Here is a 15,065-nt window from a genome sequence, read left to right on the forward strand (position 1 = left end):
AAACAACAATCTGCATAATATTTTGCTACATAAAGTTATAGTGCGTTCAAGTGCTCCTCTGAAAGAAAAGAAAAAACATTCTGACTTCCATCCCCCGGAGAGCTCCCGAAATTGCACCCTACTGGTTAATTCAGTAAAACTGGGAGATCTTAAAGGAACACAAGTTTCCACACGGGACATTTCAGAGAGATTTCCTATTTCCGAGGAACACCTGAATGCAGCATTTGCACAGGTGTGACATCATCGTGACTCTACCAGCCCTCCACCTCCACTGTGAAGGGCTCTTTGACTGCTATCTTCCCACTGTTGACAATAACACACTCTGTATAGGGCAGGTTCCTGTCGTTGGTGTCCTGCAGCTCGATGGTGTGGACCACAGACTGAAAACACAATATTTGAATACGTATAAGTATATAAATAAGCAAAACAATACAATTTTACATTTTTACTACATTTTTACTCCAAAGTGTAACCTGTGTGTGTGTGTGTGTGTGTGTGTGTGTGTGTGTGTGTGTGTGTGTGTGTGTGTGTGTGTGTTTGTGTGCATGTGCGTGTGTGTGCGTGTGTGTGTATGTGTGTGTGCTCGTGTGTGTGTGTGTGTATGCGTGACCTACCATGCCCTCCAAGACCTTCCCGAACACCACATGTTTCCCGTCCAGCCAGGGCGCCCTGGCTGCGGTGATGAAGAACTGGGACCCGTTGGTGTCTGGGCCAGCGTTGGCCATGCTGACCCAGCCCACACCCAGGTGCTTCAGACTGAAGTTCTCATCTGCAAACGTGCTCCCGTAGATACTCCTACCTGAGGGGACGGAGGAGGGGACGTCATACAGGGGGGTTGAGGGGATGGAGATACAGAGTAACTACAGAGAGGGACAGTGTTAAAGCCTACCAGATATGCATGGTTTTTTAACCTGGTTTGTAGGCCTTTCTTATAAGGGTCAAAGACGGTCTAATCTTGTTCACCAGACACCTCCGCCTACAGGCAGTCACACACAGAACATGTAATTGTGTCATTTTTAGTCGTTTTGAGTCGTTCTGTGCACGAGTCGTTGAGTCGTTCTGTGTTTCTAAAGTAGACGAACTACCTCCTCAGGTGTAACTCTGTCTTACCTCCAGTTCCATCGCCGGCTGTGAAATCACCCCCTTGGATCATGAAGTCCTTGATCACACGGTGAAACTTACTGCCTTTGTAACCATAACCCTTCTGCAATAACAACAATATGGAAAATGGAAATGTCATCGCCTATATCAGCATTTCTTGCCAGACTCTAACCTTACCAGGTAAACCTTACTAGATACCCTGGTTGTAAGTCAGTGGGGACTGGCGGAGGTAGAAATCGGAGGACGGGCTCATTGTAATTCATGGGATACCATTCCTCATTCCATTCCATGCATTACAATGAGCCAGTCCTCCCCATTTTTCCATCCACTGGCCTCCACTGGACAACACTGAAATTGAATTGAAAATACACACAACATGCAGGTATGCCAGTGATGTGGCAGTGAGTTGACAGCCTGGTTTACAACCAGTAAACAGCCAGCCTACTGTACCTACCTCACCAGTAGCTAGAGCAACAAAGTTGTTCACAGTAAGAGGGACAACTTCCCCAAACAGCCCGATCACAATCCTGCCAACCTCATGGCCCGCCACTGTGATGTCAAAGAACACCTGGAGCAGGGAGATACACATGCGCACACACACACATGCACACACAGACACACACACAGACAGACACACACACACACACGTGCGCGCACACACACACACACACACACACACACACACACAAGCGTGCGCAGACACACACATGCACGCACGCATGCACACACACACAAATATCAGTTACTGTATAATTAGTAATAATTACAGTGACATAGATAAATACATTTCTATGTAATATTTGAATAATGTATGTTATCATTGTCATTTCAGCAATGTTTATATGTTATGCTTTCCTAAAGGCTGTATGACAGGATAGTTTTTTTTGTTTGTTTGTTTTTCTAACAGTATTCAATTGTAGGCCTATTTCACTGGAACGATTGCTGGCCTGGCCCTTAACCTACACATCAGCCCCTTGACCGTCATTAAAAGCGGATGATAAAGATCATCTCGTCAATAAAAAAAACATAATCCCCAGCCCCCCGTCTGAGTGTTCATTTAGGTAGGCTAATGATGTTTAACCACCGTAACACCGTGATACCGTAAAACGGTATTTAGGCTAATATTATAATAAGACGTTATAACGCAATGCGCTAATTCTCCTATATCACCCTTGGTCCCCGTAATGTGCGTTACTATGCATATTGCCCATCCAGCTGATCACACAGTCTTCCGCGATTTCCCCCTGGAGGCGAGTATGTCTGTGTGAGTATGTATATCCTGTGTGTGTGTGTGCATTGATCGTGAAAGAAGACGGCAGAATTAAAACCAACCTTTTCGGTCACTTTAGGTCCAACGCGTCCTCTCGAGCATCCGACATTTTCTGTTAAGGCAAGAGACAAGAAAACGAAAGCGGACAGTATCATTTGAGGCTCCATCGGTGCAGAAGAAGAGGCCCGTAAAAAATCTCAGCGTGTCAAAGCAGTTGTAGAGATCACAGAGAAAGCGATGTTTCCATCCTTCCTTCCCCGCATCACAAATCCCTCCTCCCGATTGGGCAGTGCCTCAATGTGGTCCAGCCTCCGCCACAGCATTCACTGAGAAATGGCGGAGAAGCGCAGATGCCTGTCTGGAGGTAGCCTGAAACATTCGACAGTACCTATATTCTGTGTAGCTTCCTTCACAGCATTCTTACAGTCTCTTCCCAAACATGAAACGAAGCTAAAGAAAATGGCATAACAATTATGGCTATTTGAGGACTACACTGTTTGGTGCAATGGCGCATACACACAGCATTATTGCCACTCAAGAATAATTAAGTTTGGTGTTATGCTGGAAACCCGCTATCTGCAATTGATTGAATATGGGTCTTGGTGTCTACGACAACTAGTGATGTCTAATGTATCATAAAGTACAATGGGAAGTCAATGGGACCACACAGGAGAGGTTGACACTGTTTTCTGTTACTAAATGTCTCTTTATAATATTCTAGGCTATAATTCATACCATATCGTCATGGTGGCATTGTCGTCTACCCATATATGCGTAGTCCTATTTTACTTATTGCATTCAATGCAGCTTTGCATATGTAGACCTACCACAATGATACACAGTTTAGAGAAACTAAACACACACACACACACACACACACACACACACACACACACACACACACACACACACACACACACACACACACACACACACACACACACACACACCACCACCACCACCAAGTAACTGTACAGCCTATGTAAGGTTGTGAATATGAGAGGATGGCAGTTCAGCAGTGTTCAGTGTTGGGATTCTCCTGTCTTTCGATCGGGCACTACTGCGCCCTCTGGCAACTCAGCAGTCATCACTATTGCACTGCCGTTCACACGAAGTCAGACTACAGGCAACACATCATGGTATTGGCTTTTTCTACTGCAACCGGGCTATAGCGAGGACTTATGCTCTCTTTGACAATATTGTCTTATACTTTTCTGTGCAAAATTACCAACAAATAAGGCGTTGATTATTTTCTTTATACAGTAGATATACATTTACAAGGAGAACAGTAGAAATAAGGACATGTCGTCTGTTTTTTGAGGATACTCAACTTAAAACGTATAGCGAGGAAAATAATCCGTACGTAAGTGGGTTAAATGTATTGGTGCAGTGTGTGAGTATAGACCATATAACTTCTTTCAACTCCGCTTAAATTCTAAGAGATGGATTCAGTCCAAAACTATCAACACAGAGGAATCCACAACCACAAATAAATACGTTTCTGTTATCAATTCGCTTGCTCCCTATCAGTTTCAAGCATCAAGAAAATGATACATCAGCCACACGACAAGTGCCAAAACTCATAGTCCATAGGCCTACACTGTCTTCAGTCATTCATTGCTGTCCACAGAGCTTGGTGTATCTTTTCTTACTCAATGCTATGTCGGCTATACACTACTAGATCAATACACGTTTAGAATATAGCCTCTACACATATGATAATTAAGCTGTCCTAAATATTAATAAGCTATTTATTACGCATTTCCCTGAACACTTAGTTGGATGCAAAATAAATTGAAGAAGAAGAATGGAAGGATTTGAATCAACCAATTCCCTTCTGAATATCCGTCTATATTAATGAATTATATACTCAGTAACCCGTGACCTCACAACCAGAATCAGGAGGCACAGGGGCCACGAGCAGAGGTTGTTGAATTCTTTATCGGACTCCTGTCAAACACGAGCGTCCATTTGTCTTGCGCCCATCAGGCGAATTAATTAACCAGAAATGTAAACGTTTTAATTGAATGTCAAACGGAATACACTATGTAAATGAAAGAGACACCAATTTAAGGCCTTTCAAATCCAGGTTAGCCTATATAAATACAGAAATCAACTCCTCTTGATATTTTCTTACAATCTGCCTCAATAATTAGGCCCAGGTTTTGTCGGAGAAAATGATGAATTTCGGCAGTTAATTTATTGATCCTGGCCGCTACTCCGATGTGCTTTACTTTAGAAGCCATTAATCAATGAATGAAAACACCGTTGCTCTGTTTTACGCTTTAGTTTAGAAACGATGTTGTAGCTTAATTGAAGTCCAATTATTAGGACAACAGCAAATTCATTCTGTAAAGATATTGAAGGATTATGTTAATAACACCGCAATTATTATTATTATGATAGATCTTATAATGATGATACAAATAATAACATCAACAATAACAATTATTATTATTATTATTACTATTGTTATAAATAACAATTAGCCTAATTACATTTACAATCTAACTGTGTTGTTTCGGTCATTTAATTGTAATGGGTTTATGAGTGGGTTCTGTGAGCTTTGGGTGGGTTATTAGTCCAATATTTGCTTGACGCACGTCGTAATAACTGATTCATACCGTATTCCCATGAGCGTTAAGTTGAAAGCCCTGATTATTGCAGTTGAAGTCGAGGTACTAGTGTGTACAAAGTCATGCAGGGGGTCCGAAACAGTTTTTTCGTGAGTATTTGGGGACATGGACCGTAATTCCCTCAAGGGAATTCCGTTTAACGTATCAGTAACGTTTGGTGAGCTGTGTTATTTTTCACATTCTTTTACGGTGAAATTGCGCTTTTGTAGACGAGAGTTCATTTTCAGACGATTATGTTGGTGTTTTTGTTCGTTATCAATCTGCAGAGGTCGCGAGATGACAAATGGCCTTGTCAAAAGGACGCCAGTCAAAACATTTTACCACCCCTCTGGAAGGAATTGTGTAAAATGCCCTGCATGTAGATATATAGACACTGTACAAACAGTTATAACTTTCTCAAGCGTATGAGAGAGGGTGGGAAACACTTGGACTGGATAACAAGTTAAAGTAACAATACTATGAGGTAGTTGACGTTATCTTGACGCGCACCTATTTGTTGAATTGAACTAGAAATTCCACGACACCAGCGACTAGGATATTCTGGTATATTTAACCTAAGTGGCCACCTTGAAGTCATAATCACACTCAACAAAAACTCATGCAACTCTGTTTGATCTCAAACGCATGTATTAAAGTATTTATTAATAGATTTTTCTTACTTATTCATCAAGGGATGTGGTTGAAAATCAATGTGGCATGAACCTCAGATCATAACACGCAGACAATGAGAGTTATATATTATGCAAATACAGTTGGTCATTAGTAGACTATTGGCCATTTGGTTAAAAAAACTGGCCCACTTTCAATTCTTCCAAGCCTAAAAAATCCCAGAATAGTTTTGGCAGAGACAGATGTGGCGATACAATTTTGGGCCAGTGTGAACTTCTCCGTCCCTAGTGTTTTATGCTGTCGTAAAACCCACGTGCCCTCTCTCTGATCCTGCGAGCGCTCAGAGAGGAGAGGGGGAACGAGAGAGGGAGGAGATGATATTGTACTTCAGACGTGGAGCTCGAAACGAACGCGGCGTATCCGAAGTCAATACTATTATGGTGTAGCAGTCTGGGAAATACTATTGGAATCACAGTCAAGGACCCGATCCACTTTTTTTTCGCGTGGACAGAGTAAGTACGTATTGCTGTATCGATGCTCCACTTGGAAATTCGTTGAAAAAAACATCGCTCGTAAACTCTGAAAAGTAGCGGTGGGTCCGTCATTGCCATAGCGCAAGGATGAGTAGCCTATAGCCTATAGTGATGGGAGGTTAACGGACCTGAAACTCTTATGAGGTTCACTACCATTAACATGTACGTTTACCCTATAGTTAAATCGCTATTGGTCACTGGTTAACTCTGTGTCCACTTGTCTTTTATTTTCAAACAACAATTACAAATGTTCCCCATCCGTGCGTAATGTCAGATTGTTTGGGACTTTAAAATCCAACTGCTTTAACTAATGTTAATCAGTCATATGATATGAGAATGAACTTATTGTATCACAAAGCAACAACAACATTTGAATGGTTAGGATGTGTCCTCTGTGTCTCCTGTATTTAGACAGTACACTAAGATACTGTTTCTTGTGTTTCCCAGCTCTGGTTTGAGATGTTAAAACCCGGTGACCCTAGCGGATCTGCTTTCCTCAAAGTGGACGCGACGTACATCCAGCACTGGCAGCAGCTGTTCCCCCAAAGCCAGCTGAAGAACGGAGCCGTTACGCAGCTGCCGCCGCCGGACAGGGTAGCCATCCCGGTGGAGAGCCTCCGTCAGCGGCCGAACTTCATCTCCTCTACGTCCTCCTCCGCGGCTCTAACGCCTTCCTCCACCTCTTCCTCGACGTCGTCTGTTTCCTCGTTGGCAGGTTTAACGCAACTGACTGTGCCGCAAATTGCACTTTTTGGACAAACTCTGTGCACCGACATCGTCTCGTCAGACAACACAAACCTCCAAACGAAAGAACTTTGTATTTCCTCCAGTTATAAGAATGACAAGGGGTCACGGTTTAAACTGACCTCGGAGGAGCTGGACTACTACCTCTACGGACAGCAGCGAATGGAGATTATACCGCTGAACAATCACACTGGAGACCACAACAACCGTATGTATGAATCCCCACAGCCTTGTTTCAGGAGGAAATACACATGCGCCTTATTACAAAAGGAATGTCATGTATTGATATCAAAAGAAGAACTGTTAAATGTTCGCCACATTAACTGTCACAGACATGTTGCAAAGAAAATGTTATTAGGCTGTGTTATACTATATAATATAATGATCACCTATTTACACTAAAACAGCATTTTCGGATAAAATGTGATTTATTGTCTCGATCCGGTGTTACCACTCAAAAGCAGATTTGGGGCCTAATGGACGAGGCTCTCTACAGCCTGTTAATAGAGGGTCCTCATGTGCAACAACTTCCGTTTTCATCCAGAAAGTTAGATTGAAGTCGCGCGTCTCAGAACTCTGACCCTCAGCAGGTGCGCCCGCGTGGAGCCTACACGGGGCATGGCCTCGCGACACATTCAAAATTATAGATAATTTAACATGAACCAGTCATGGTTCACTAAATACAATTTCCTAATTTCACACCAATTTATTTATTTACATTCATGATCATAATAGGCTATTAGATATTTCCATGTAAATGTTATCCTCTTTAACTACGTCCTTGGCATGGAGAACGGTGCGTAAAAGTAAAATGTCATATTAATTCAGGCTTCAGTTTAATTGATATGCATATCAATAATTGTGATTTCTAATTGATATGATATCAATCACAGTGTGGTTTTCAGAACCACGATGAGCTAGATCTTGTCGCGCAAATTATGATAAATAATAAATGTATGAATAGATAAATAACAAGTTATTAATATAATCTCCAAATTGGTTGTTTATAAGTGCCGTGTAGGTTTATAATAGTATCTTTTTTATTTTGCTGCATAGACTTCTTCAACCAGAGATTGTCTGAAGACTGTTAAATACCAATATCCCATAATTATAATTACCTAATCAACTTGAATTTCGACGTCAGATACAATAGTCCGCATTTTTCATCTGTCCTGCCGCGGGCCATTTAAAAAAAAAATTATTTACAGCATTTCATATCATCTGCTGCTTCGAGACTGGGCCTATACGTTAAAATGAGGAGAAGCGTCTGTATATTAAAGCGAAGTTTGAAAAGGTAGTGAGTGTTTATTTAAGGTGATAAAACGGCCCATCAGCAGTAATCTCCATCGATATGTGCCACACGGAGATGAGGGATGGGGGGACAAGCCACAATTAATTGCTGTATAGTTTTGTAGAAGAGAGTGGAGTGAGTGTGGATCACAGATCGATCTTCTCCATCGGCCGCTATTCATCATCCGAACATGCTATATGGAAGTCTCCGGGGGGGGCAGCGAGACTGCTTTATCTACGGTCCGTACTCTCTCCCCCATATTTCAAACCTATGTCGGTCATTTATAAAATAACTGAAGTGTGTGTTACACACATACCGCGAAACAGGAAAAATCTACTTCATAATTTGTGTAATTACGACAACCGGATAGCTGTGTATGTGTCCTAGCCAAGACATGGGTCAGTTAATGTACAATTAATATAGTCTACGTGTAATAAGTGGATTATTAAGAACCTGCGTTTCAAACTCAAATCCAAATCATTCAAAGCCTATTTTATAATCATTTATTCTCGTTTATTGTCATGAGATTATTTGACAGTTTAGACCATTATTTCAGGACACCAACACGGTATCTTGTCGATAGGCCTATTATTTCAAATTGTGTGTTTAACATCGTGTAACAATTAAATCCATTAAAATCTAATTAACACCGAATCTTCAGTATTTAGGACTGCTGCGCATTACTTAAGATCAATACAGTGGTAAACGGGTATAGTTTAGGTACACTGTGTTTGATCCAGACTGGTTTTCACCATAATGTATAAACGTTGAATCATTTGGACTAACAACTTTTTAAATTTCATATACGAAAAGTATGAATTAATTTCGCATTAATTTCGCACGATCTGAGCGTGTTTCCTGGTTATATATGTGTGAATGGACTATAACACTAAACTCTCGCAAGAATTAACAATTGAATTGTACATCTCTTTCAATTCCCTAAATAAGATCTCCGAGCTTTACAACAGCAACTTTTACGCAGCAAGACACACCACAGTCGAGAATAGTTGACAGATGTTGTTTCTTTATTAGAAACAGAATGTTTTCCTATACTTATGAAATGTCCAAACTCAATTATATTTAACATAATTATGTTGTATGATTATTCATTCAACATTACTCTACCCTCTAAATGAGCAATATAATCACATTATAATTCTATAACAAAAACAAAACAGAAATGTTAAATGAAAAAGATTGTCCAAATGTTTTGAATGGATGTCACAAAATACTTCTCTTGAGTGAGTGTTTGAAAACATGTGGACATCCACCCTGTCATAATATGTGTTCATACAGGTCATTTGGCATAATAGTTTAATCTCCTAGCCAGTGTCATTGTTTTACAGTATATTTGCATTAGTAAATGATCCACTTCAGCTTTAACTAATTTGTCAGCGTGTACTTCTTATGTGCAACAATAACTGCATGGATAACGCACCTGAGATAGTTTGAAAAACACAAAAGCAGTATCATGCAGCCTGTGTGGCCTTTCTTTTGTGATTTTCAATCAATAGCACCCTGTTTTCAAAGAGCAACGTCTCGTTTTTTACATTATTGCCAATGAAGCGCCTCTGCATTGTTTCACTACAGTACATCTGAGTTTGTATTGACCCCCCCACCCCTCTCCCTCCCCCCCTACCTCCCCCCTCACCCCCCCAGGGTGTGACATGTGTGCAGATAACCGTAACGGGGAGTGTCCCATGCACGGCCCCCTGCACTCCCTGCGTCGGCTGGTGGGCACCAGCAGCGCCACGGCGACCGCACCCCCCCCTGAGGTGCCTGATTGGCTGCGTGACCTGCCCCGCGAGGTCTGCCTCTGCACCAGCACCGTGCCCGGCCTCGGCTACGGCATCTGTGCCGCCCAGCGTATCCCACAAGGCACCTGGATCGGTCCGTTCCAGGGCGTCCCCCTCCTCCTGGAGAAGGTGCAGTCTGGAGTGGTCAGGAACACGCGGCACCTATGGGAGGTGAGTTCACCATGATGGTTACATTATAGTGCAGTCATATTTTATCTGTGAGAGGTGAGTTCACCATTATGATTGTATTACAGTACAGTCATATTTTACCGATGTTAGGTGAGTTTAACATGATGGGTACATTATATATGGTAACATTTTACCTGTGGGAGGTGAGTTAACCATAATGGTTATATTACAGTACGATCACATTTGACCATATACGCTGTGTTACTAATTACAAGTACTAACAAGTAATGCTATTAGACTACTCAATGTCACATAGTACTCAAACTGTACATAGGGTTAGGGGTGATAGTTAGGGTTATGACAAGGACTTTTGCTAACAGTACAGATTAGTAGGTTTCGGCTCAGTTCATGGGTTACAGTACATCTACTCTGTTCTGGCTGTAGAGTGTGATCCTACTGAGAGTGACCCGGTGTGTCTCAGTAACACCTGATATCATGATGAAACGGTATACAGTAGCTGCCATTCCAACTGTGAAGGACTACATTGATTGAAAGTGATTCCACATGTACACAGTTCAAGGAGAAATTCAATGTTGGCTACTGTATTTACCTACATTAGCATTTGCCGCTATGCTAATTGCCCGGGGTGGTCTTGGTGTGGCCGCTGAGAATGATAGATAACTCCCCTGTGGTCTGGGTGATAAAGGTCATGCTGTCCTCCGCTGACCAATGATCATTCACTGCCGTTAACCACATGAAACGACATTAGGGGGAGAGGGTTCCCAGCACGGGCCATGGCCGACATTATATGCACTATATCTGGCATAATAAATGCTGTTTAAATGAACAGACCCACATCTGATTTTGTTGTTTTACACACAATCTAGGAACTACAGAGCAATAATGTGTAATGTTTTTGATTGAATAGTTTTATCAGTTTGGCTCTTAAATTAACAGATTTTCATAGCTCATTTTGACCACATACTGTAAGAGATATAGTGTGTATTTAATATATTAAAATATAATTTCAAGCATATACTGAACCTTGGACATGGTGGTATATTTGCTTGAGACCAGTGTGTTATATTTGGGTATGTGTCTGTCGTGGCTTCTAGCCTACAGTCTGGCTGGTGTGTGTGTGTGTGTGTGTGTGTGTATGTGTGTGTGTGTCTGTGTGTGTGTAGACACTGTAGAGGTCCCATAGGTAGGGGTAGGGACCAGGACAGAACACAACACTATTACCGTGGTTATATATGTATTGTGTGACAGAGGTTTTAAACACTGGCTCTGCCAGGGAGGACTGTAAAAATTCCAACCGATTAAACAGAACGGAGGGTGGTGGGTGGTGGAGAGAAAAGTCAGGAGAGGGAATCCAATATTCCGATCCTCACCCTGGCTGGCATACAGGGGCCTTTCTCCTCTCCACCTAACTCAGGATGTGTTCAACTCTCCAATTATTATTGATACAGAGGAAAACAGGCAGCGATGTGTTCTCTGTAGTCACTTTCTAGAGAAGGCTGTGTTGTCTAGACTGCCCTATAGTGATCCAGGGTTTAACCACCTCCTGAAGGATGTCCAGGGTTTAACCACGTCCTGAAGGATGTCCAGGGTTTAACCACGTCCTGAGCCATGTCTGCTCAGAGTACTACTTGGTCAGAGTGGTCCTCTGTTCTGTGAAATGGAACAATGTGGATTCTTAAAATTATTATTCTGGAAGACAGCAGCAATCACTTGCAATCATGGCAGAGTTAATATTATAATTGATCATGGTTTATTTTTGAACTCACTATCATAGTTGTATCATAGCTATGAGGTTATGGTTACAGCTTGGTTTGATTTTCAGTCCAGAATATTCTATTCTATTATACACCGCTCATGGTCAAATGCAGCAGTTGGTCTGTGTAGTTCCATACAGAGTAGGTTGTTACCCAGGCCTACAGGAACCTCACACTCAGTTTGAGTTTATTGTTTTAATGGATGTTATGTGAAGTATTGCTTTTAAAAATACTTTGATTGAGAGGTCTGTCTAATAACAACAACAAGATCCTCGCCTATGTTTATTTGTCCAGTTTGTTTCAGTTATATTGAAAATTGACCTTGGCTATAGATTCTGGTGTTGACACATCATTGCGATCATTGTGTTTGATTCTCTTAAGAGACTCTGGAATGGAGTGATCTAATTTTACAGAGCAGTAACCGAATTTCCACGCAAGCTGTCAAGCTGTGTTCAACCCACGTTCTAAGAGCGTTCCCACAACATTCTCACAACATTCCCACAGCGTTCCCATGGCAATCCCACTGGTCATGTCCTGTGGTCTTGTGGTCAGACTATCCACTCCGCCGATGGAATGTTGAGGGTTCTACAATGTCCCATGTGTCAGACACAGAGCATTCAGGGACAGACGGTATCCTCTGATTGGTTCATATTTATGTAACTAATTCATGCAACAATAATAGTAGTCACATGACTGTCTTGAATACACGTTATCCAGATTTATGTTTTATATTGGTACGATATCTTTCAGACACTTCATGTTTATTATTAATATCGAGGAATTTTAATGCCATTGGATTTATGTGAAAACACTGAGCGCACCTCAATACACAGGAGAGAAGAAGCATTCATTTTTGGGGGGGGGGGTTACTAGGATTCATAGAGGTTGTTTAAGCCATAAATGTTTTCATCGTCGTTCTAGGAGTGGAAAGAATGTGAGGAATGTCAAGAAATGAAAATGACCTACTATATATGTAGTGTGAAATATCAGCCATAACAGTAGTCACTGTATATGTGGGAAACTGTCTACCGTATATATATGGTTATACAGTATGTGGAAAAGTTATAACAACAACTCTAAGAAATTAGAGTATATTCTCTTGTGGCACCTTGAGGGGCTCTGGTCGTGACTGTGCCCCCCTGTAACTGCTGCAGATAGGGCTACAGTGCTACACTGGTACATTATGACATCACACCCTCAGACTGCACCAGTGGGTGTTCTAGAATCCTGAGCAATAATAATAATATGGCGCCCAGGCCAAGGGCCAGCAAAATTATTTGTATTTAGCATGAGCCAGTGTGGATGTGACATGTTTAACATTGCTTCACTGGCTCAGAAAAGCTCCATCATTTGTCATTTAAGTTATTTTACGCTCCATTTCCTCCCTGATGCTAGACTCTGTGTTGTGTGAGAAAGCAGGTCTGAGACGGAACGGTTTCATTTCAAATGCATCAGGGTCGATTATGTAAACATTTGGGTTTTTTGAATGATAATTATTACCCCACTGATTTATGTCGTCGTTGTAAAAATGTGAGCGTTGAAAACCGGTTTTCGAGGAGTGAAAATTGAAACATTTTTAGTCTGCCTGTCAAACTGCAGACTGTTGCTCTTGGTCTGGTTGTTATGGGTTTTATGGTTTCCTATTAGAATACTTCTACAGCTTTCAATCGGCACATTCAAACATCTGTATACTTCAGCATGTCCTGTCTTGTAGATGGCTTGTGTTGTGCTTTGCTTTATTGCTGATATCAGTGTTTTAGTAAACTTTGAGTTTTATGGAAGATATAAACTTCTTGTTTGTTAGAGTTTTTAACTCATTACATCATCAGGCTTGTTATCATCATCATCATCATCATCATCATCATCATCATCATCTATATTTATTGGGGAGTAAGTTAAGCACAGTAAGGTGTTGATATTTGTTTGAGCAATTTGCAACTTCACTGTTTTCTAGATATCATCGATAAGAAAATGCAATGGTGTGTTTGCGTGAGTTATCTGACCAAATTAGCAGTAACAACTACTAGCCTGGGACAGTAATGATGAACAGTTGAGATATTCAATGCATATAGGCCTATTGCTAACTTATTTAAACAAACAACTGACCATAGTTCTTTCAACAGTATAGGTTTGTATGGGACTATTGTGATTGGTGTCCTTTGATGTGTTTTCGGCCAATGAGGCAGGAATAACAAGTAGGGGAGATGAAGAGAACAGATAACTGTTAAATTACTGAACTATCATTGATTAGCTGTAAAAGTGGCCCAACACCCATTGATTGTCTCTCAGCTCCAGTTTTTCACTTATTTTGGAGAAAGCCAGACAGTGGTGTATGGAGAGAGGATAGAGGAGAGGAGAGGAGAGGAGAGGAGAGGAGAAGAGAGGAGAGAGGAGAGAGGAGAGAGGAGATAAGGGAGGAGAGGAGAAAATAGAGAAGAGGAGAGGAGAGGAGAGAGGAGAGGAGAAAATAGAGAAGAGGAGAGGAGAGGAGAGGAGAGGAGAGAGGACAGCGGAGAGAAGGGAGGAAAGGAGAAAATAGAGAAGAGGAGAGGAGAGGAGAGGAGAGGAGAGGAGAGGAGAGGAGAGGGGAGGGGAGGGGAGAGGAGAGGAGAGAAAAGAGGAGAGGGGAGAGGAGAGGTAGAGCAGATCTGCTGCAGTAAGGAACTACAGTGGAGACAGTAATCCTAACATATTGGTATATACTGTATATATATATACACTTTATTAGGTACACCTGTTCAACTGCTCATTAACGCAAATATCTAATGGTATGGGGGATATATTCTTGGCACACTTTGGGCCCCTTAGTACCAATTGTTTAAACCATAGTTTAAACGCCACAGCCTACCTGAGTATTGTTGCTGACCATGTCCATCCCTTTATGACCACAGTGTACCCATCTTCTGATGGCTACTTCCAGCAGGATAACGCACCATGTCACAAAGCTCACATCATCTCAAACTCGCAACTCATGACAATGAGTTGACTGTACTCCAATGGCCTCCACAGTCACCAGATCTCAATCCAATAGAGCACCTTTGGGATGTGGTAGAACGGGAGATGCAGCCGACAAATCTGCAGCAATGATGCTATCATGTCAATATGGACCAAAATCTCTGAGGAAGGTTTCCCTCACCTTGTTGAATCTATGCCACAAAGAATTAAGGCAGTTTTTTTTTTT

At 41.7% G+C, this 15,065-nt stretch overlaps 2 protein-coding genes across 2 annotated transcripts in view; one reads left to right on the top strand and one right to left on the bottom strand.

Moving 5' to 3' along the window:
- Positions 1-251: 251 nt before the first annotated feature.
- ppic (peptidylprolyl isomerase C) lies at positions 252-2,538 on the bottom strand (the record flags this gene model as incomplete). Its single annotated transcript, XM_083673102.1, has 5 exons — positions 252-380; positions 615-799; positions 1,111-1,204; positions 1,556-1,669; positions 2,434-2,538. The coding sequence occupies 5 exons, from the start codon at positions 2,536-2,538 to the stop codon at positions 252-254; spliced, it is 627 nt and encodes a 208-aa protein (XP_083529228.1).
- A 4,070-nt stretch (positions 2,539-6,608) lies between these two features.
- The window catches only part of prdm6 (PR domain containing 6), a gene marked incomplete at its 5' end in the record, with an annotated part of 31,094 nt that continues 22,637 nt past the window's right edge, over positions 6,609-15,065 (top strand). The window contains 2 exons of the mRNA XM_083674182.1: positions 6,609-7,101; positions 9,844-10,151. Coding sequence (XP_083530308.1) covers positions 6,609-7,101; positions 9,844-10,151 — 801 coding nt within the window. The remainder of the gene's footprint in view (positions 7,102-9,843; positions 10,152-15,065) is intronic.

Source organism: Argentina silus (genome assembly GCF_951799395.1).
Source record: "Argentina silus genome assembly, chromosome: 7".
In the NCBI taxonomy this organism is placed as follows: domain Eukaryota; kingdom Metazoa; phylum Chordata; class Actinopteri; order Argentiniformes; family Argentinidae; genus Argentina; species Argentina silus.